This window comes from Ctenocephalides felis, unplaced genomic scaffold (genome assembly GCF_003426905.1).
Source record: "Ctenocephalides felis isolate EL2017-DRISC unplaced genomic scaffold, ASM342690v1 CF-g0.4_SCAFFOLD_03571, whole genome shotgun sequence".
In the NCBI taxonomy this organism is placed as follows: Eukaryota; Metazoa; Arthropoda; class Insecta; order Siphonaptera; family Pulicidae; genus Ctenocephalides; species Ctenocephalides felis.
In genome coordinates, this window is record NW_020539725.1 from 62,102,275 (window position 1) to 62,127,431 (window position 25,157).

General features: G+C 27.0%; 1 protein-coding gene across 1 annotated transcript in view; it reads right to left on the reverse strand.

Moving 5' to 3' along the window:
• The window catches only part of LOC113384653 (DNA polymerase epsilon catalytic subunit A), a 54,588-nt gene extending 46,442 nt beyond the window's left edge, over positions 1 to 8,146 (reverse strand). The window contains 5 exon segments of the mRNA XM_026622403.1: positions 1,348 to 1,592; positions 3,590 to 3,816; positions 5,666 to 5,884; positions 7,625 to 7,742; positions 8,015 to 8,146. Of these exon segments, the coding sequence (XP_026478188.1) occupies positions 1,348 to 1,592; positions 3,590 to 3,816; positions 5,666 to 5,884; positions 7,625 to 7,742; positions 8,015 to 8,058 (853 nt within the window). The 5' untranslated portion in view covers positions 8,059 to 8,146.
• Positions 8,147 to 25,157: the final 17,011 nt, after the last annotated feature.

Genomic DNA, 25,157 nt, shown 5'->3' on the forward strand with positions numbered 1-25,157 from the left:
AAACGTTGAAAGTCGTTTAAAAACGTTGAAAGTCGTTTAAAAACGTTGAAAGTCGTTTAAACACGTTGAAAGTCGTTTAAAAACGTTGCAAGTCGTTTAAAAACGTTGCCGGTCGTTTAAAAACGTTGCCGGTCGTTTAAAAACGTTGCCGGTCGTTTAAAAACGTTGCCGGTCGTTTAAAAACGTTGCCGGTCGTTTAAAAACGTTGCGAGTCGTTTAAAAACGTTGCGAGTCGTTTAAAAACGTTGCAAGTCGTTTAAAAACGTTAAAAGTCGTTTAAAAACGTTGCAACTCGTTTAAAAACGTTGAAAGTCGTTTAAAAACGTTGCGAGTCGTTTAAAAACGTTGCAAGTCGCCTACAAACGTTGTAACTCGCCTAAAAACGTTGCAAACCATCTGAAAAAGTTCGAAAGAGCCTGAAAGCATCTGAAAATTGACTGAAAATGGTGCAAATTGTTTGAAAATATTCTAAAGAGTCTGAAAACGTCTGAAAATGTTGCAAATTGTTCTAAAGAGTCTGAAAACATCTGAAAATTGCCTGAAAATACTGCAAATTGTCTGTAATGTTGCAAAACGTCTATAAAAGTTACAACTCGCCTAAAAGCGTTGCAACTCGCCTAAAAGTGTTGCAACTTGCCTAAAAGTGTTGTTGGTCGTCTAAAAACGTTGCAACACGTCTGAAAACGTTGTCAAGCGTCCAAAAAAGTTGCAAATCGCCTGTAAATGTTGCAAAATGCCTCCAAATGTCGCGAAAAGCCTCCAAATGTTGCAAAATGCCTCCGAATGTTGGAAAACGCCTCCAAATGTTACAAAATATTGTAAATCATTTACAAATATTACAAACTATCTGAAAATGTTGCAAGTCGTCTGAAAATCTAGCCAAGCGTCTATAAATGTTGCGAAAGGCCTCCAAAAGTTGCAAAAGGCCTCCAAATATTGCAAAATGGCTCCAAATATTGCACAAATCGCCTCCAAATGTTACAAAAGGCCTCCAAAAGTTGCAAAACGGCCTCCAAAAGTTGCAAAAGGCCTCCAAACGTTGCAAAAGGCCTCCAAATGTTGCAAACCATTTACAAATATTGACCTGACTTCAATAAAATATTACAAACTATCTGAAATTGTTGCAACTCGTCTAAAAATATTACCAAGCGTCTGAAAATGTAGCAAATTAATTATAAATGTTGCAAATTGTTTATAAACATTACAACTCGTCCAAAAACGTTGCAAACCGCCTAAAAATGTTGCAACTTGCCTAAAAATCTTGCCAAACGAGTCGACTTCAAATCAATTTCTACCTACTATTTTCGTTTTTGAGTATAAATTTTCCATTTCTTTAATTTCACTTACCTTGTCCATCAATCATATAACTGATCATCATAATCTGATCGGTTTGCGCATCTGGAAACTTCAGAGGCAACTTTGTCGTTTCAATATCGAAAGCAAAGACTACAGGATCTGGTCTTTCTATAATATCGGGTCTTGCAGTTATCACTGGCATATCAGTACGACCTCGACATCTTATCGTGTACCAGGAACCACAAAAGATTTTTAAGTCGATTGAAACTCTAACATGGTAAGGGACATCGTGCTCCCTATAAAAGATAATTGATAGAAAAAAAATGTATAATTGAATTATTATTTATATATCAAATATAAATATAAATATAAATGCAAAATATAAATATAAATGCAAAATATAAATATAAATGCAAAATATAAATATAAATGCAAAATATAAATATAAATGCAAAATATAAATATAAATGCAAAATATAAATATAAATGCAAAATATAAATATAAATGCAAAATATAAATATAAATGCAAAATATAAATATAAATATAAATATAAATGCAAAATATAAATATAAATGCAAAATATAAATATAAATATAAATATAAATGCAAAATATAAATATAAATGCAAAATATAAATATAAATGCAAAATATAAATATAAATGCAAAATATAAATATAAATGCAAAATATAAATATAAATGCAAAATATAAATGCAAAATATAAATATAAATGCAAAATATAAATATAAATGCAAAATATAAATATAAATGCAAAATATAAATATAAATGCAAAATATAAATATAAATGCAAAATATAAATATAAATGCAAAATATAAATATAAATGCAAAATATAAATATAAATGCAAAATATAAATATAAATGCAAAATATAAATATAAATGCAAAATATAAATATAAATGCAAAATATAAATATAAATGCAAAATATAAATATAAATGCAAAATATAAATATAAATGCAAAATATAAATATAAATGCAAAATATAAATATAAATATAAATATAAATGCAAAATATAAATATAAATGCAAAATATAAATATAAATGCAAAATATAAATATAAATGCAAAATATAAATATAAATGCAAAATATAAATATAAATGCAAAATATAAATATAAATGCAAAATATAAATATAAATGCAAAATATAAATATAAATGCAAAATATAAATATAAATGCAAAATATAAATATAAATGCAAAATATAAATATAAATGCAAAATATAAATATAAATATAAATATAAATGCAAAATATAAATATAAATGCAAAATATAAATATAAATATAAATATAAATGCAAAATATAAATATAAATGCAAAATATAAATATAAATGCAAATATAAATATAAATGCAAAATATAAATATAAATGCAAAATATAAATATAAATGCAAAATATAAATATAAATGCAAAATATAAATATAAATATAAATATAAATGCAAAATATAAATATAAATGCAAAATATAAATATAAATGCAAAATATAAATATAAATGCAAAATATAAATATAAATGCAAAATATAAATATAAATGCAAAATATAAATATAAATGCAAAATATAAATATAAATGCAAAATATAAATATAAATGCAAAATATAAATATAAATGCAAAATATAAATATAAATGCAAAATATAAATATAAATGCAAAATATAAATATAAATGCAAAATATAAATATAAATGCAAAATATAAATATAAATGCAAAATATAAATACAAATGCAAAATATAAATATAAATGCAAAATATAAATATAAATGCAAAATATAAATACAAATGCAAAATATAAATATAAATGCAAAATATAAATATAAATGCAAAATAAATATAAATATAAATGCAAAATAAATATAAATATAAATGCAAAATAAATATAAATATAAATGCAAAATATAAATATAAATGCAAAATATAAATATAAATGCAAAATATAAATATAAATGCAAAATATAAATATAAATGCAAAATATAAATATAAATGCAAAATATAAATATAAATGCAAAATATAAATATAAATGCAAAATATAAATATAAATGCAAAATATAAATATAAATGCAAAATATAAATATAAATGCAAAATATAAATATAAATGCAAAATATAAATATAAATGCAAAATATAAATATAAATGCAAAATATAAATATAAATGCAAAATATAAATATAAATATATAAATAAATATAAATAAATATAAATATAAATATAAATATAAATTATGAATTATGAATTATTATTAGATAGATTTATTATTATTATTATTACCTGACATCGATGATGTGATCCATGTGATCTAAATATTTTACAGAATGCTCTTCATCGTTTCCAGCTAAAGAGTTTTTTAAAGACTGTATATAGAATGTGTTGGCTTTTTCGCGTTCTTTATTCTTTTTTACAACTTGTAATAAGTGTCTGCGTACTTTTGTCAGTACACTTATGTTTGGGAACCATAATTTTAAATAGGTTTGTTTCAAACCAATTAAATGGTTGTGCTAAAAAGATATAAGCAATAATAAAAAAATTATGAAATAATTAATATTGTAGTTTATTTATAGATAAACAAGTATAAATAGATTTCAAATACAGTTGATTTGAAATTGCATAAATTTTAATTCTTTCATAGATGTCGCCACCGACCGTAGCACGTAAATTTACCCTTAGGTTTAATTCTAAGAAAAGATTTATTTGAATATATAATATAGAAAAGATAAACCCGATTAGTTTGACTAAATGAAATGAGAACAAAATATACGCATACAAAATATATTAAACATTTTTTTCATTTATCTTAGAATATATAAAATTGGTACTTAAGGAGTTAAATGTATATTTTTGCCACTTTTTTTCTGGCCCAAGGAAATGTAATAAAATCATGATATTAAAGATTTCTTGAATTATTAATTGTAATTTAAAGTAACGTAATAAAATATAATTGTAAAAAAAATAATTTCAGCAATTAACAAATTCACAAATTAACATATGGAAAAACGTGAAAATATTCTAAAGAGCTCGAAAACGTTCAACGTATATTATAAATGTTCCGAAGTGCCTGAAAATGTTCTAAACAGTCTGAAAACGTTCTAAAGAGTCTGAAAATGTTCTAGGTATATTAAAAATGTTCTAAAGAGTCAGAAAAGGTTCTAAATAGCCTGAAAATATTCTAAAGAGTCTGAAAATGGTCTAGGTAAACTAAGAATGTTCAAAATACCCTCAAAATATCCTAAAGGGCCTGAAAACATATGAAAATCGTCTGAAAATGATGCAAAACGTCTGAAAATGTTGAAAATTATTATGAATATTGCAAATTGCTTGAAAATACACTAAATCTTTTATAGGTGTTGCAAAGCGCCTGAAATTGTTGAAAATCTTCCAGGAAGTTGGAAAGTGCCTGAAAACGTTTTAAATCAGTTGAAAATGTTGCAAACCGTCTGAACATGTTGCAAATCGCCTCCAAATGTTGCGAATGGCCTCCAAATGTTGCGAACCAATTACAAATATTGCGAACCAATTACAAATATTACAAATTATCTGAAGATGATGCAACTCGTCTAAAAATGTTGCGATTCGCCTCCAAATGTTGCGAATCGTCTCCAAATATTACGAACCAATTATAAATATTACAAACTATCTGAAAATATTAAAACTCGTCTGAAGATGATGCGACTCGTCTGAAAATGTTCCAAATCGCCTCCAAATGTTGCAAATCGCCTTCAAATGTTGCAAACCATTTACAAATATTACAAACTATCTGAAAATGTTGCAACTTGTCTGAAAATGTTGAAAATCGCTACTAAATATTGCGAATTGCCTCCGAATATTGCAAATCGCCTCCGAATGTTGCGAATCGTCTCCAAATGATGCAAACCAATTACAAATATTACAAACTATCTGAAAATGTTGCAACTCGTCTGAAAACGTTACAAAACGTCTGAAAATGCTATGACACATGTATAAATGCTGCGAAACGTCTAAAAATATTACAAATCGCCTCCAAATGTTGCAAAACGCCTTCAAAAATCAAAGCCAGGACTCGAACCGAGTGTACAAAGCGCGTAAAGCCCGGGCATGCTACTGACTAAGCTATTCAACAATCTGAATTCTACTCAATTTCAATCCAACAAAAGTATAAAACCAGTGCAATAATGATAATATTCTAGCACCTCCCCCCACGAAGTAATGCCTAACGACGGTCCGACATACTCAGACAAAAGACCTAGTTTTACACACATACATCAATTTTTTCTGGGGTATGCCAGTAAAATGTTCAGAAACCTTCAAAACGTCGAGAAATGCAAAAATTTTCATTTTTGATTTTCTATTATTATTATAGTTTATTCTTACCAGTTCTAAGTCTTCCTTCTCGATAGATTCAATTTTTAATATCTGTCCTGAATATTTCTTGATTAAAAACCTCGATACTTCAAGCGTGTGTTTTTCAAAAGTCTTCACCAAGAGATAAGGCTGATAGACGACTGTTGCTTTGAAACGTGATCCGTCCATTTGCATGAAGTACATATCTAAGGCACTGACCAACTTTCGGTCCTCATCCAACACTTCGGTCTAAAATAATAATAAATATATATAATAATTTTACTAACTATTGATTTAAAATTAATATAATGGTAAACTTTTAAAAAATCGATTTAGGCATTTTATTTATTTTTTGAACAAACAACCAAGGGACTTTACTGATGAGCAAACTATAAATAATTTAAAAAAGGGGACTCTACTGACAAGCAAACTAAAAATAAAAAAAAGGACTCCACTGACGAGGAAACTGAAAGTTAAAGAAGAAGATACTCTACTGACAAGCAAAAAGGGACTCTACTGGCAAGCAAACAAAAATTTGAAGTAAAAGAGACTCTACTGACAAGCAAACTAAAAGTTGAAGGAAAAAGACTCTACTGACAAGCAAAAAGGGACTCTAATGACAAGCAAATTGAATTTTTTTAAAAAGAGAACTCTACTGACAAGCACAAAGGGACTCTACTGACAAACTAAAAATTAAATGGGATTCTAGTGATGAGGAAAAGGGACACTACTGACAAGCTAATTGAAAATAAAAAAAATGACTACTGATGGGAGAAGGGACTCTACTGACGAGCAAACTACAAAAAATTAAAAGGAGACTCTACTGATGAGCAAAAAAGGACTCTACTGATGAGCAAACTAAAAGTTGAAGAAAAAAAGACTTTACTGATGAGGAAAAGGGACTCTACTGACAAGCAAACTACAAAAAAATTAAAAAAGAGGCTCTACTGATGAGCAAGAAAGGACGAGCAAACTGACAATTTTTAAAAAGAGGACTCTACTAGCAAAATAAAAATTAAAAAAAAAGAACTCTATTAATGATAAAAAAGGACTCTACTGACAAACAACAAGGGACTCTACTGACAAGCAAATTAAAAATGAAAAAAAGGCTCTACTGATGAGGAAAAGGGAATCTACTGCCAAGCAAACTAAAAATAAAAAAAAGAGGACTGTACTGATAAGGAAAAGGAACTCTACTGATGAGCAAACTAAAAGTTGAAGAAAAAGAGACTCTACTGACAAGTAAAAAGGGACTCTACTGACGAGCAAACTAAAAGTTGAAGAAAAAGAGGACTCTACTGATGAGGAAAAGGAACTCTACTGACAAGCAAACTAAAAGTTAAAGAAAAAGAGACTATACTGATGAGGAAAAGGGACTCTACTGACGAGCCATCTAAAAGTTGAAGGAAAAGAGACTCTACTGACAAGCAAAAAGAGACTCTACTGACGAGCAAACTAAAACTTTTAAAAAGTGGACTCTACTGACAAGCAAACTACAAAAAATTAAAAAGAAAGGACTCTACTGATAAGCAAAAAGGGACTCTACTGACAAGCAAACTAAAAATTTTAAAAAGAGGACTCTACTGATGAGGAAAAGGGTCTCTATTAACGAGCAAACTAAAAATAAAAAAAGGACTCTACTGACAAGCAAAAAGGGACTCTACTGACAAGCAAACTAATTTTTTTTTAAAAAGAGACTCTACTGATGAGGAAAAAAGACTCTACTGATGGGCTAATTAAAAATTGAACAAAAGAGACTCTACTGACAAGCAAACTACAAAAAATTTAAGAAAGAGGACTCTACTGACAAGCAAAAAGGGACTCTACTGACGAGCAAATTAAGAATTTAAGAAAGGGGACTCTACTGATGAGCAAAAAGGGACTATATATTATTGATGTAAACAAATCTTTTTTATATTATTTATTGTAGTATTATTGAAGTATTTATTTTTATATAAAGAGTTTTGTATGTTCTATATAAGTATTTACCGAATGCATATTAATAAGGAAACCAGTCCTTTCTTGGCTGTCTTTAACTCTCTCGAACCCATATTTAGAATCAATCTCATCGTTTTCTCGAGACTGTCTGTAACCAAACTCTTCCTCTCTAAAAAAAAGAAAACATTGATGTAAATATATATATATATATATATATATATATATATATATATATATATATATAGTCATAAACAACTAAACATATAAGTATAAATAAAAGGTAATAAAATATAACAAATATTATATACATATAACAAAATAAATTACACATTTATGTACAATATGCAAAGACACCAACAAATCATATTTACATCTTATTTAAACAATTATAAACATATTTATTCCATTTCTTTCCTCTCATAACCTCAATCTTTTTCCCACCTGCTAAAATTTTGTGCCTCGTATTTTCCGGTATTCACAGCCATAATTTATTATTATCAAAACAACGAGCACAATATTTAAAATAAATTAAAACATTAGTTTATATTAAAAGGCATTTTAAAACATTTATTTAATCATTTTGCAGAACTGTTTAACGAATGTCTCGAACTTTTGACAGTTGCTTGTGAAGTTTGTGTCGAGATACATTTCGCGCCATTTTGAAGTCGGCGCGAAATTTAAAAAGTAATTTTAAACTTAGAGGTAATAGTTAAATAATTATATATATTTATTATGTTATAATATATTATTAATATATTCTATTATAAATATTTGTTTATATTATAAAGCATTTTAAAACATTTATTTATACATTTTGCAAAATTGTTTAACGACGTTTTGACAGTTTTAACAGTTGTCTGTGAAGTGTGGTACGTTTCATTTTGCGCCATTTTGAAGTTAGCGCCAAATTTAAAAAGTAATTTTAAAATTAGAGTTAATTATTAAATACATATTTCTTTATTTATGATTAAATGTATGATTTATTATTACTAGTTAAACAACCAACATAGCATTTAAAACTAATTAAAATATTAGTTCATATTAAAAATCATTCTAAAACATTTATTTAATAATTTTGCACAATTGTTTTTAAGTAATTTTAAACTTACAGTTAATAATAATTAAATACATATTTCTTTATCTATGATTAAATATATTATTTATTATTATTAGTAACTAGTTGTATTCATATTTGTATTATTTATACATAGCTATAAACAAATACAATTATATGGTATGTATAAATTATAACAATATGTGATGTTAAATAAATATGAAAAAGAAAATATATATAGCAGAATAAAAGCACCTTGCTAATATGACTTCTATATTATTTAATATTATTTTTTTTATTTATTATTTACTAATAATCAATAATATTGTTTTATATTATAAATTTCAATCAGCAACTATATATATATAAAATTTTAAGCAAAAATGTGCATTTATTGTTTGTATCCTTCACAGATCCTAAACCATTCGTTTAGTATGAATGTGATATTTAACAAATTTGTGTGAAATTAAATTATCTACAATATTTATTAGTATTCCAAACCCTTCAGCAACTCGGTGTACCTTAAAATCACCGTCAAAGATAAAAAAAGTGTACTGATAATTTACAATTGCAATGTCACCTTATGAGCGTACTGAATATGCATTTAATGCTTATATCCTTCATAGATCCTAAACCATTCGTTTAGTATGAATGTGGTATACAACAAATTTGTACTAAATTAAATTATCTACAATATTTACTAATATTCCAAAGCCCTACAGCAACTCGGTGTACCTTAAAATCACCTCTAAAGATAAAACATTGTACTGAGTATACAGAAACTACTTATGTTTCTTGTATCTTTTAAACCATTCGATTAGTATGAATGACGTATTAAGGTTAAAAATATTTGAATAGCTTATCTTAATCTTTTCTTTAAAAAATAAATATTTATCTCGTCGAGTTGAACAAACTCGAAACAATTCGCATAAACCGCAAACGTAAAATAAAGATTATCTTTATTATTTTTGCAACCTGAATCTCGTATGTAAATGTTAGGCTGGGTTCACATGGACGAGGAGAAGGAACAATAATAATTAAAATTAGACTTGAAAAAATCTTTTTGATGTAATACTATATTTGAAGTTTGGCTCTTTGAAGATCAGAGACATAGATTCTCGATTGGATTTAAAAAAGTATCTCGAAATATTCAAGATGTATATAGAAATTAATTAGTGGTGTATGGCACATTTTGAAAAAAATAGATTTGTCATAATTTTGAAAAAATTAAGTTTTTTCTTATCATTTTGAATAAATTAAAAATTTGTGATAATTTTGAAAAAATTGAATATTTTTGATAATTTAAAAAAAAAAATTATGATAGTTTTGAAATTTTCAGAAAATTTTGATTTTTTTTTTATTAATATTTATAATATAATAAATAAATAAACTAATTTTTTATGATAATTTTGAAAAAAATAAATATTTTTGTTATTTTGAAAAATTAAATATTTTATGATAATTTAAATTTTTTTTTGATAATTTTAAGAAATTCAGAAAATTTTGATTTTTTTAAATGAAATTTCAACTTTTTCGAGACAAAATTTCGAAGTGCGATAGCGCCGCATCGCACGATTAAATGTTATGAAATTGGTACGGAACCTAGAAAAATGTTAACAAAATTTGTTCTTATTATTAAAATATCTATAAAATATCTGATAATTTGATGTGCATATGTCTAACGATCATTTTTAATCGCCAAATATCATTTTTTCTTTACTTCTTCCTCTATATCTCCAAAACCGTTGGACCTGCCTTACCAAAAATTTAATCAATTATTCAATCCATTAATTAAGTAAAATATTTTTTGAATCATTCAAATCGGACACTCAGTTCTCTCAAAATCTAAAATACCATTTTCTGCACTCTTTGCTCTGTATCTCCGAAACGGCTAGACCTGTCTTTGCCAAAAACTAATCAATAGGAATCGAATGTTTTAGAAATCATTGAAATCAGTTTAGCCGTTCTCCCAAAAAACGTCGGCAAAAAATTGTATCCGCACGTGCATACATACTACACACATATAAACACAAATTCACTCATTTTTTAAGATATTCCAAAATGTTAAGGAGGTTCTAGAACGTAGACATGTGGAAAAAAATTTATGTTTGAAAGGTAACGCAAAGGAATGTGAACGCAACCTAATACTCTTGTCATCATTGTGAGTTGCTCTATTTGTTTACTAACAATAAAGTAATAAGAAGATTATTGTTATATATATATATATAAATATATATATATATATATATATATATATATATTTGTGCAGAAATTAAATGCGCAGATATTTAATTCAGGGCATCGTCCTTACAATTAGAAAAATAAACAAGCTCAAGTTCTAATTTGATAAAGTTTTTTATAATTCGTTTTTTAAAAATAGAATATATATATATATTTATATATATATATATATATATATATATCTTATATATGAAATAAGGGCTCTACTAAATATAAGGTGTGATGAAATTCTGAAAAATCTGAACCGGTTTGGCCACAATTTTGAAATATATGTGCTAATTCAGAGGTTGTGCTAAAAGTGAGATATTATTTCAAAATCACGTAGAAACTTTACATTTTAAATTTGAAAATTTGTATATTAACTATTTAGAGAGAGTCTATTTTCTATTTTCAGTCCAAATTTAAGTTTGTTCGTCAGTAGAGTCCCTTTTTTATTTTTCAGTAAAATTTAAGTTTGCTCGTCAGTAGAGTCCATTTTTTATTCTTCAGTCTAAATTTAAGTTTGATCGTCAGTAGGGTCAATTTTTAATTTTTTTAGTCCAAAATTAAGTCTGCTCGTCAGTAGAGTCTATTTTTTATTTTTCAGTCCAAATTTAAGGTTGCTCGTCAGTAGAGTGCCTTTTTTATTTTGCTGTCCAAAATTAAGTTTGCTCGTCAGTAGAGTCTATTTTTGATTTTTTGGTCTAAAATTTCGTATGCTCGATAGTAGAGCCCATTTTTTTTTATTTTTCAGTCCAAAATTAAGCTTGCTCGTCAGTACAGTCCCTTTTTAATTTTTCAGTACAAATTTAAGTTTGATAGTCAGTAGAGTCCCTTTTTTATTTTTTAGTCCAAAATTAAGTTTGCTCGTCAGTAGAGTCCATTTTTAATTAAGTTTGCTCGTCAGTAGTGTACATTTTTAATTTTTACTTCAAAATTTAGTTTGCTTGTCAGTAGAGTTCCCTTTTGATTTTTTAGTCCAAAATTGACATTGATCGTCAGTAGCGTCCTTTTTCATCTCAATCAGTAGAGTTTATAATTTAATATTGATTTAGACTTATATAAAAAAAGAAATAATTTATTTCACAAAATTTTGCTGACAGTTTTCATATTCGTCGAAGTTCACATCGGTCTGTTTCTCTCTTTCTAACATAAGCGAGCAGAAAGAGAGAGACTGATGTAATTTTATAAAATTTTTATTTTTATTAATTTAAATAAAAATCAAAAAGTTTTTCCAGTGCGCGGTTTTTTATTTGTGAAAAGTCTGGATTAATATTTATTTTTGAAAATTAAATACGGTTTTAATTCAAATATTGAAAACATTGTTTCTATTTTATTACACGGATATATAAATAAATTTTGGCAAATTTGTTTGCATTAACGGTCTGGCGGACAATTTTAATATTTATTTTCCAAAATAATATATATATATATATATATATATATATATATATATATATATATATATATATATAATGTTTGCACAGTATAGAATTTCATAACTCATATATTTATTCTATCATTCATTACATCAGTATTATTAGAAATGTGAATTAATATAATTAAATTGATATAAAATTAGATATCGACTATAATTTAAAAATTTCCTGCCGGTAAGTTGCTGTTAACAAATATTATTACTATGTTATTATTGATTTCGACATTTTGCTTGAATAACATGTTTTTGCAAATTTTTCAAAAAAAACGTCTGGCACTTGTTCAAATATTTGTGAAAATCCATCCAATGATGGAAAAAGAATCACAAACGAATGAATATTGACAAAAAAATATATATTTATTTATATATATATATATATATATATATATATATATATATATATATATATATATATAATATATATATATATATATATATATATATATATATAATATAACTCTGTACCTTTTATTTATTTCGACTAAAATTAAGTTTGCTGGTCAGTAGAGTCCATTTTTGAATTAAATTTGATCGTTTTTTTTTGTTTTTTTGACTAAAATTAGATTTGCTCGTCAGTAGAGTCCTTTTTTGATTTTTTGGACCAAAATTGAATTTGCTCGTCAGTAGAGTCATTTTTTATTGTTTAGTACAAAATTAAGTTGGCTCGTCAGTAGAGTCCTTTCTTTTATCCAAAATTAAGTTTGTTTTCTATAAAAATAATAAAGTTTGTTCGTCAGTGGAGTCCCTTTTTTGGTTTTTCGACTAAAATTAGATTTGCACGTCAGTAGAATCCATTTTTTAGTCCAAAATTAAGTTTGTTCGTCAGTAGAGTCATTTTTTTATTGTTTATTACAAAATTAAGTTTGCTCGTCAGTAGAGTCCTTTTTTTATTTTTTGGTCTGAAATTGAGTTTGCTGGTCAGTAGAGTCCATTTTGGAATTAGGTTTGCTCGTCAGTAGAGTCCATTTTCAATTTAAAATAAAAAGGGACTCTACTGCCGAGCAAACTTAATTTTGGACTACAAAATAAAAATGGACTCTACTGACGAGCAAACTTAATTTTGGACTAAAAATTAAAAATGAACCCTACTGACGAGCAAACTTAATTTTGGACTAAAAAAATAAAAAATAGACTCTACTGACGAGCAAACTTAAATTTGGACCAAAAATTAAAAATGGTCTCTACTGACGAGCAAACTGAAATTTGTCAAATAATTTATTTATTTTAAGTCTAAATCAATATTAAATTATAATTCAAGGTAAATTAGTGTGCCAAACGCGAAAAAACAATTCCTTCGTGAAATACCATACATGAGAATAATCGATATGGTCGCATGTTTTGAGCCTTTTTAATTATTTATAAGTTTATTTGAAGAAGAAAAATGCTTTATTTCGACATGACACGTGTACGAAAGGCAAAACTTATGTACTGGAATAATATATCATACACACACACACACATTAACATTTAGATAGTCCGCAATTAAATTAAAAGTTTCGTATATTTATTTTAATCAGTGGAGTCCTTTTTTTATTTTGCTGTTTTTTTTTCAATAATTTGCTCGTCAGTAGAGTCCCATTTTTATATTCTAAATTATTTAATAACTTGCTCGTCATTAGAGTCCATTTTTTTAATTTTTTAGTGCAAAATTAGGTTTGCTCGTCAGTAGAGTTCTCTCTTATTAAGGACCACCCTAATATACACATATTACTTATATGATAATAAAGCAAATTTAGTTATTTTGCAGCTTCACGATTTTTTATAAATATTTATCTAATTTACTTACATTTTATAATTTTTCATTAATCAATATCATTTCCATACGGGTCGATTGTGATTGGTCGTCGTGTCGCGTGAGTATGATTACTTTGATTTTAAAGCAAAAATAGAAAAACAAATGTAATATCTGTGCCGTGTAAGAAACGTAAGTTTATTGATTAGAAATCCTTTCTAAATTATTCGTTAGTAGTTTCTATATCTCTTTGAAGTCTCATTTAATCTTCTAGGTTGTTTTTAAATCTGCTCGTCAGTAGAGTTCTTTTTCATGTCTTTTAAAACACAATTTGCTCGCCGGTAGAGTCTCTTTTAATATTCTAAATTGTTTTTTAATTTGCTCGTCAGTAGAGCCCATTTTCGTGTCTTTTAAAACACAATTTGCTCGTCAGTAGACGAGTAGAAAATTGCTATTTGATTTTGAATTGCTATTTTGATTTAATCGTCAGTAGAGTCTGTTTTTATATTGTATTTTTTCCGTCTCATGTTTTGTATTTCGTTTTGCTCGTCAGTAGAGTTCTTTTTTCATCCTAGGGTTGTACTTCAGTTTGCTCGTCGGTAGAGTCCTTTCGTCTCATACTTTTAATTTAAGTTTACTCGTCAGTAGAGTCCTTTTTTCTCGTCTCATGTTTTTCATTTCATTATGCTCGTCAGTAGAGTCCTTTTGTTATATTCTAGGTAGGTTTTTCATTTGCTTGTCAGTAGAGTCCTTTTTTATTTTCATGTCTGGTAAAATATAGTTTGCTCGTCAGTAGAGTCCTTGTTCATTTTCTTATATTGCAAAACAGGTTTCCTCGTTTTTCTTATCAGAGCAAAAGCTAGGCAATTATTAAAAGGACTCTACTGACGAGCAAACTAATCTAGAATTAAAAAAGGGACTCTACTGACGACCAAGCTAAAAAATGAAAAAGAGAGGGGGACTCTACTGACAAGCAAAATAAAAATAAAATTTGAAGAGACTCTACTGATAATTAAATTAAAATTAAAGGTAAAAGGGACTATACTGACGAGCATACTGAAAGGGACTCTACTGACGAGCATACTAAAAATAACATTAAAAAGGGACTCTACTGACGAGCAAAACTAGAAATAAAATGAAAAATGGACTTGTAGTTTCTATAAATCTTTAAAGTTATTAAAATGGAAAATATTTTTCAAGCAAGACAGATATTGCAGCTGTTCAAAGAATGAGATTATATCGCTAGCGAAAAAGTAAAAACAATACAAGCAGTCAATGAATGTATGTTAATTTTAATTACATGAAGTTCTTCAAACACAATTATTACATGATGAGTGAAAATGCGAAAACAATATTTGTTTAGACGTTGTTTAACATAATCCACTATTATAGAAGTCATTAATCAACAATTACTTCATTTCTCTAATAAAGGTTCATGTCTAAATGCTGATTACAATGACAAACCGATCATGTCGTATTTGAAGTATGATTTTAATTAAATTATTGTTTTATAAATATTATACACATTTTTAATGCTATTATAAATATATAATTTATAATTTATCATTATATGAATGTGTATAGTGATTGACACTAATAAATGTGTTAATCACGAGTGTTACCTACCATATTACTAATAAACATTATTCAAAATTGTTATATGATGTATTTATTTTCAACTTAAATACCATCTTGTACAGTAGCAAAAAAGTTTTACATCAATCGCGTGTGAACCTTACGCGCATTCATTTTTTATCAATTATAATTTTCTATCAACATATACATATTTCTACCGAATTCTTGTTTACAAACTAATCTAATAAGAATCCCCCACGAACGACTCGAGTTTTTATAAATATTTATCTAATTTACTTACATTCTATAATTTTTCATTGATCAACCACAATTTGCATGCAACTAAATTATATTTCTAATTTTTTTTATCACGTTTCGAGCCCTAATTTGACCCAAAAAATATAATTTCCTATCAACTTACATATTTCGACCAAATTCTTGTTTACAAACTAATCTAATAAGAATCCCACTACCTCCTACTTGCGCGCATTCTAGTACGATTCTAATCGGATTCCAACGTAAAAAGTCAGTCACGTTTTGACGAGGCGGCCGTCAACAACGTCGTAAACAATCATTATTTTTTTTACGATTGAATTTAATTACGCGTAAATTTTACTATCGTAGTAAATAATAATATAAATTTAGAGTAAAGTTGTGAAATTGTAAATGAAAAATTTGTGGTGAATATAAAAAATAAATTGTGAAACAATTAGTTTTTGATTTTTTTTAATTTTTTTTAATAACTTTCGTTACAATTCTATAAGCTGTTGTGATGTATGTAACTCAAATATAGTATTTGAGTTCAAAACAAAAATATAAATAATGATAAGTTTGTGAAATTTGTGTGAAATTTTATTTTAAAACTAAATTTATATATATTATTATTATTTATGTGGTGAATAATTTTATTTTATTTTATTGTTTATGTGTAAACAAATTGATATATAAATAAAAATTAAATATTAAATATTAAATATAAATAAATATGAATTATATTTAATTATTTAATTCAGAATTATGAACGTGAGTAAATTAATTAATAATTATTTAATAAAATATCGTGAACAGCAAAATTACTAAATTTGTTTGGTTTTAAAAAATGTCGATCTTGATAAAAATGTGTGATAATAATTTTTAATAATCGATAAATATAATTTTTAATAATATTAAATATAAGTTTGCGATAAATATAAGTTTGCTTGTCAGTAGAGTCCCTTTTTTATTTTGAGTTCAAAATTAAATTTGCTCGTTAGTAGAGTCCGTTTTTTTTTAAATTTGCTCATCAGTAAAGTCTATTTTTTTATTTTTTCGTCAAAAATTAAATTTGCTCATCAGTAGAGTTCCTTTTCAATTTTTTTGTCGTCGGTAAAGTCCATTTTTATTTTTTCGACCAAAATTAAATTTGCTCGTCAGTAGAGTCCCTTTTTTATATTTTTAGTCCAAAATTAAGTTTGCTCGTCAGTAGAATCCATTTTTAAATTAATTTTGCTAGTCAGTAGAGTCTTTTTTTTCGTCAAAAATTAACTTTGCTCATCAGTAGAGTTTTTTTTATTTTTTTGCTCGTCAGTAGAGTCCATTTTCAACTTTTTTGACGAAAATCAAATTTGCTCGTCAGTAGAGTCCTTTTTTATTTTGAGTCCAAAATTAAGTTTACTCGTCAGTAGAGTCCCTTTTTAATTTTTTGGTCCAAAATTATATTTGCTCGTCAATAGAGTCCTTTTTTATTGTTTAGTCCAAAATTAAGTTCGCTCGTCAGTAAAGTCCATTTTTTTAAATTTGCTCGGCAGTAGAGTCCATTTTTAATGTTTTTGACCAAAATTAAATTTGCTCGTCAGTATAGTCGTTTTTTATTTTTTTTTACCTAAATTAAGTTTGATCGTCAGTTGAGTCTATTTGTAATTTTTTAAACCAATATTAAATTTCGTCAGTAGAGTCAATTTTTTAAGTTTTTGACCAAAATTAAATTTTCTCTTTTTTTATCGAAATTAAATTTGCTCATCAGTAGAGTCCATTTTTTTAATTTTTTAGTGCAAAATTAGGTTTGCTCGTCAGTAGAGTCCATTAGTTTGATCGTCAGTAGATTCTTTTTTTGATCAAAATTAAGTTTGCTCGTAGAGTAAGGTAGAGTCCTTATTTTTTCGTTGTTTGCTCGTCAGTAGAATCCCTTTATTGTTTTTCGTCATTAAAATTCATTATTTAAATTTTTTAAATCCAAAATTAATTTACTCGCCAGTCGAGTCCTTTATTAATTTTTAATGTGCATAATGTGTTTCAGTGTATGAAATAAAATTTATTTAATAATTAATGAAATAATAGTTAAGTTAAGTGAAAAAAGACAATTATTTATTTAGTTTCAAAATGTGACAAGAAACACAAATTGATGGATACAGAATTTTGAAAACACAGGTACGTAATAAATTATTTAATTTTATTATTTATTTTTGAACAAATATTCAGCACCCAGACCTACTGATCATTTGGGAGTACCTTAGAAATTAAACGATTGCGTTAAATATAAATAAAAAAAATCATTATTTTGTTATTTATTAGAGTCTCCAGATCTCCTGATCATTTTGGCCTCATGACAGGCAAATGTTATGGCAAGGGCATATTACTACATGCCTTGCTATAACATTTTACATACGCACTAAATGCTTTTAATAATTAATAAAAAAACAGTCATGGGGTAAAAAGAAATGAAGCAAAATTAAATTTAAGTTTAAATGAAAAATATATTTTTATACATTCAGAATTTTTTTTATTGCTCTGAAGATATTTAATTAATTAATTAAATTAATTATTTTATTACTTTTACGGTTTTTCCACAATTTCTCAGAAACGAGTGCAAAGCCGTTCGTCAAGTGTTGTTTGCGATATTAATTGCTTTTAAAAAAAAATTGCTTCAAGTGTTTTTAAGACGAAACCACTTTTTTCTATTTTATGTTATTATCAATAGAAAAACACTTCACTAAACGGATAAACAATTTAATTAACAAATTGTTACGAATTAGTGAATTGGTGCGGATTGGTGAAATTTGGAACAAAACTATAAATAAGTTATATTTGGTATCTAAATTATAAAGAGGAAATGAGAATTTAAAATGTTATGGCAAGGCTATGGTATAACTTTCCTATTATTACTACGTTCATATAATATTTTCTAGTCGTTAAAGTCCTTTATAATCTGTTTGCTCGTCAGTAGAGTCCTTTTTGCATTTTTTAGTCGTTTGCTCGTCAGTAGAGTCCCTTTTTAATTTTTTTAGTTCAGAATTAAGTTTGCTCGTCAGTAGAGTCCCTTTTCATTTTTTTAGTCCAGAATTAAGTTCGCTTGTCAGTAGAGTTTATTTTTTAATTTTTTTTTAAATTTAAAAATGGATTCTACTGACGAGCAAACTTAAATTTTGACTCAGAAATTGAAAAGGGACTCTACTGACGAGCAAACTTAATTTCGGATGAATAAAATTAAAGAAGAACTCTACTGACGAGCAAACTTAATTTTGGATGAAAAAAAATAAAGGAAAAACTCTACTGACGAGCAAATTTAATTTTGGACTTAAAAATTAAAAAATGGACTCCACTGACGAGCAAACTTAATTTTAAACTAAAAATTAAAAAATGGACTCTACTGACGAGCAAACTCAATTCTGGACTAAAAAATTAAAAAGGGACTCTACTGACGAGCAATCTTAATTTCGGACAGCAAAATAAAAAAGGAGCTCTACTGACGAATAAATTCAAAAGCAATGCAAAAATTGAAAAGGGACTCTACTGACGAGCAAATAGATTATAATAAACTTTAATGACAAGAAATAAATATTATATGATTGAAAAGGACTCTACTGACAAACAAACTGAATCTCGACATATTTATATTTATATTATATATGAGAATAAAATGAAGAACTGTACTGATAAGCAAATTGAATAACAACGTAGTGACGATAAAAAGGACTCTACTGACGAGCAAATTGAATCTTACTAAAAAGAACGGATCTCTAATGATTTTTAAAAAACTTTATATTTTATTGGTGTTAAGTCCGATCATTGGACTCTGTTTATATATATATATATATATATATATATATATATATATAAATGTATATATACATAGTAATACATAAAATATTTACGATGTTTTCAAGGTATTATTGACATTCTACTTATTGACCCACGTCTATCACTCCGTCAATAAAAATAAACAAAGGGGTCAACACGATACACAAATGTCGAGAAATCAATCTATCTATCGCCTATTGACAAATTTATATATATATATATATATATATATATATATATATATATATATATATATATATATATATATATATACATATTTACAAAATATTAAATAAAAATTATAAACTTTTTTCTGAATCTTGTATATATATACATTTCCCATTTGACTTATCTTCAGTACTATTCCAGTCATTTAAAAAAATGATTATTTATGTATATAGGCGAGAGGAGCAAAGACTTTGAGGCGCCCGTGCTCTTAAACTATTAATTTTACAAAAAAAAGGTTATTAAATGCAATATAGAAAATTTTGTCTAGTTTATTTCGTACATAGCTACTTTTATCGTAGAATGAGCCGGAAAGGAGATATTTAAAAAAAACTGTTTTTTGACGCTGGCAAAGTTGAAATTCGGAAAGAGTACCTCGAAATCTAATTACCAATTTTCAGAATTCCCGGATTACTGTACCGGCAACAGTCTTTTTTTGCATCAAATGACTGGACTATACTTCAACTTTCCCCTTTTTATTATAAACCTTATCAATTGATCTAAAACACTTCTGCTCGACTGATATTGACTGTTATAACCTAAAATTAATTTTGTCTACATCGAAGCCAAAATTGGCCGCCTACTGTGCCAATTAATTAAATTATTTACTCGGTATATATATTCGGAAAAATTCTCTTAACTAATTCATATTCTTCGCTGAAAATTAATATCGTGCTTTAAGGCAAATTGCTGGAACTTCCCGTACCGTAATGAAATATTCGAGAAATTTTAAACGTTTTCAAATATATTATTACAAATATTGTAACTTTCATTATTTTTGCTATCTTATTTGTTATATCTGAGCAAATCAAATGTAATTCAAAAATCATAAATCAATTTATCTTCAGAACATTAACAATCGTGATTTCGTTTCGAATTCAATTTCAAAAAAAATATTTGCAAAAATGTACAAAATTGAAAAAGTCCTCCCGTATAGTCACAGTCTAAACGCATTTGCAAATAATTCTGAGCGACATTTTCACTTATACTGTGCTTAGCTTAGCGGCATTTTCACATTTTTCAGTAGTTTTCACAAAATTGGGAAAGCTCTCCAGTACGTAAACAGTCTAAACGCACTTGGGTAAACATTTGTACCAGAGTGGCGCTTAGACTGTGCTTAGCCTAGGTAATTTTTTGACAGCAGAGTCCATTTTTTATTTTCTGATTCGAAATTAAGTTTGCTCGTCAGTAGAGTCTATTTTTAATTTTTTAGTTCAAAATTAAGTTTGCTCGTTAGTAGAGTCTATTTCTATTTTTTTAGTTCAAAATTAAGTTTGCTCGCCAGTAGAGTCCCTTTTTAATTTATTAGTCCAAAATTAAATTTGCTCGTCAGTAGAGTTCATTTTTTACTTTTTTTGTCCAAAATTAAGTTTGCTCGTCAGTAGAGTCCATTTTTGGTTTTTTAGTTCATAATTTAGTTTGATCGATAGTAGAGTCTATTTTTTAATTTTTCAGTCCAAAACTAAATTTACTCGACAGTATTTTTAATTTTTTATAACAAAACTAAGTTTGCTCGTCAGTAGAGCCCATTTTTTTTATTTTTAGTTCAAAATTAAGTTTGCTCGTCAGTAGAGTCCATTTTTAAATTTAAATCCAAAATTAAATTAGCTCGTCAGTAAAGTCATTTTCTTTGATAGAGTTTTTTAAAAATCAAAAAATTTATTAAAATTACAAAAAGTGGATAATAATATCTATTTTATCAACTTTTCCTCAATTCGATTCACAATTTCTTTTTTGCTCGTCAGTAGAGTCCTTTATTATTCAAAAATTTAAATGAAATTCAATTTTGCTCGCTAAGTTTATGTTTTCATAAAAAATGCGATTCGCTAATTTTATGTTTTCTCCTGCACGTTTCAAGACATTCCGAATCGAACGAGACCAAACTTGAGGAAAAGGAATGTGTGTGTGCAAACCTAAATTTTGCGGGAAATCGACGTTTTCTCAAAAACGCCTGGACCGATTTCAGAAATTTAAAAAACATTTGATGTATCTCGATGAGTACTAGAGTTTATCAATTTCAAACCTAAAAATTTGTATATCACCTAAGTTTGATATAAATGCATACTAGAACAAGTCAAGTTGAAAATCGGTTCAGTAGTTTAGACAAACATAATAATATATATGTAATAGTAAATATATGTGCATAATATATTTTTGAAATGTTTTAAGTCGTCCTTGGCAAAGATGTTGTTTTGATCGTCGATGGCAATTGCAGTGAATTATGCACCGACAATTAGTCATACGACGACTGGTTATATTGCCAACTCTATTTTATTGAGAAATTAGGTGTCACACTCTTTCTCTAAATCATTACGAATATGTATATATATATATATTATATATATATATATATATTTCATTTGAGTTAAAAAAGAACTACTTGGTATATTAGATTAAATGCTCTAATTGCGGACTTTTTTATATCGGAGAAACTAGCCAGAGTAAACGCCTTCATCAACATAAAAATAGCTCAAAAAATCCCAAACAATTTAAGACGATGTTAACCGAGCATATTAATAATTCAAACAATAATACAGATTTTTTCAACCCAAAAATTTTACATTTTGAAGAGAACGTAATTAAAAGAAGATTCGCTGAGGGGTTGTTTTTGCAATTGCATAACGACAGAGTCATAAACAAACGATTCGACAATAGGGCCCTGAACGAAACAAACAAGTGGTTCCTTGATAGCGTGTCAAAATTTCTTAAAAATAACAAAATCCTATCGCTCCTTTTAAATTTGTCATAAAATTTGAACATTTGAAAATATGGATCAGAGACGTGGATTCTAAACTAGAACATCCTCGATAGGTTCGATACGCAATACCATAGAATAAAGAAAGAACTCTACTTTTAAATGTAATTAAATCAGTTTACTTTCATTTATTATTTTTCCTCTTGTCGACCATGACCTTCGTCTCTTCGATTCTAATTAGAATTTAATATAATATAATATAATATGAAACTCATCGTTGTTGTTATTGTCAGTTGGTCTGTCGGTCGTTTTGCGATTATTATAAATAATTAGTTTTCAAATGACTGTTTTTAGACGAGACAATAGGACGAGATATAAATAATAATAACAATAATAAATAATAATGGACAATGGTCAATTGAAGCTATTTTTGTAGCTGATTAGGTGCAATTGGCATCATAATTAGTAGAAAACATGCATAAATGCGTCAATAAATGAATAAATATACTTATGTATATATATATATATATATATATATATATATATATATATATATTAAAAAAGTCTAGTAATCGGGCATAACATCAATTACAATAACGTATCGTGTCGATAAAAAGGACTCTACTGACGGGCAAACTGATACACAAAAAGACTCTAAACAAGATAAAATTTTGTAGCAAAAGTTAAAAAAGGACTCTACTGACAACCAATATGGATCTAAAAAAGGACTTTAAAAAAGAGGAATCTACTGACTAAAAGGACTCCACCGAGGAACAAATTTAATTTTGAACTAAAAATATTAAATGAACTCTACTGACGAGCAAACTTAATTTTGGAATAAAAAAGGGACTCTACTGACAAGCAAACTTAATTTTGGACTACAAAATAAAAATAGGAGTCTACTGATGAGCGAATTTAATTTTGGACTAAAAAATTAAAAATGGACTCTACTGGCGGGCAAACTTAATTTTGAATAAAAAAGTTAAAAAAGGGACTCTACTGACAAGCAAATTTAATTTTAGACTAAAAAATTAAAAAGTGGACTCTACTGACGAGCAAACTTAATTTTGGACTACAAAATAGAAAACAAACTCTACTGATGAGCAAACTTAATTTAAAAAAAAAAGACTCTACTGGCGGGCAAGCTTAATTTTGAACAAAAAAATTAAAAAAAAGGACTCTACTGACGAGCAAACTTAATTTTGAACTGAAGAACAAAAATTAACTCGATCAAACTTAATTTTGGTAAAAAAATAAAAAAAGGACTCTACTGACGAGCAAATTAAATTTTGGACTAAAAAATTGAAAAGGGACTCTACTGACGAGCAAATTAAATTTTGAACTAAAAAATTGAAAAGGGACTCTACTGACAAGCAAATTTAATTTTGGACTAAAAAATTAAAAAGTGAACTCCCGATTACTAGACTTTGTTAATACATATGACAACATCAAATTCAGAATCATACAATATATATATATATATGTATATATTATCTAAAATTAGATCATCCTCAGCTTATTCCGAGAGGAACATAAACAAAGCAACCATGTTGCAACCAACAATATTAATCTTTCCGATGTTGTTTCATTTTGTATAAATCGTGTTCGTGTGTGGTGTTTGTGTGTATTATTAGAAAATGGAACATATGAATTAACGTGGGTGACACTAAACTACACTACACGACTTTACTAATGATGACACAATCGAAAATAAATACGAGACATTTTTCATATGCGTGGATTAAATATTGTTGCGCCATCGGGCAACACTAAGGACTCTGTGATATATTTCTCGCGATCTGGCAACACCGCCGAAAACGTAGTGATTCATACATTTCTAGGAAATAATTGAAAAAACCTCAAACTCAAATAGAAATCAGAAGTTTATATTATTTTTCACACGATCTGGCAACACTGCCGGGACATATACATACCAAGACAAATATTATAACCGAATCTTGATTGATTATATAAGTTATTTTTTACTATTACGGAACCAACAGGATTCTATATTACCTTTCAGTAGAGTTTTTTTTTTTTAAATAATAATTTCCAGTCATTAGAGTCCTTTTTAAACTGTTTGCTAGTCAGTAGAGTCCATTTTATCGTGTCTGAGAGTCTGCTTTCTATTTTGTAGTCTAGAATTAAGTTTGCTCGTCAGTAGAGTCTAAGTTTTAATTTTTTAGTCCAAAATTAAATTTGCTCGTCAGTAGAGTCTCTTTTTTATTTTTTTTTACCAAAATTAAATTTGCTCGGGTTAATTTTTGTTCTTTTGGTTCAAAATTAAGCTTGCTCGTAAGTAGAGTCCCTTTTTTAATTTTTTAGTCCAAAATTAAGTTTAGATATTGTCAGTAGAGTTTTTTCATTTTTTTAGTCCAAAATTAAATTTGCTCATCAGTAGAGTCTATTTTTTATTTTGTAGTCTACAATTAAGTTTGCTCGACAGTAGAGTCCGTTTTTCATTTTTTGCTCGTCAGTAGGGTCTATTTTTTATTTTGAGTCCAAAATTAAATTTGTTCGTCGGTAGAGTCCTTTTAGTCAGTAGATTCCTCTTAAGCGTAGCCAAACTTTATTAAAGTTTTTTTTTAT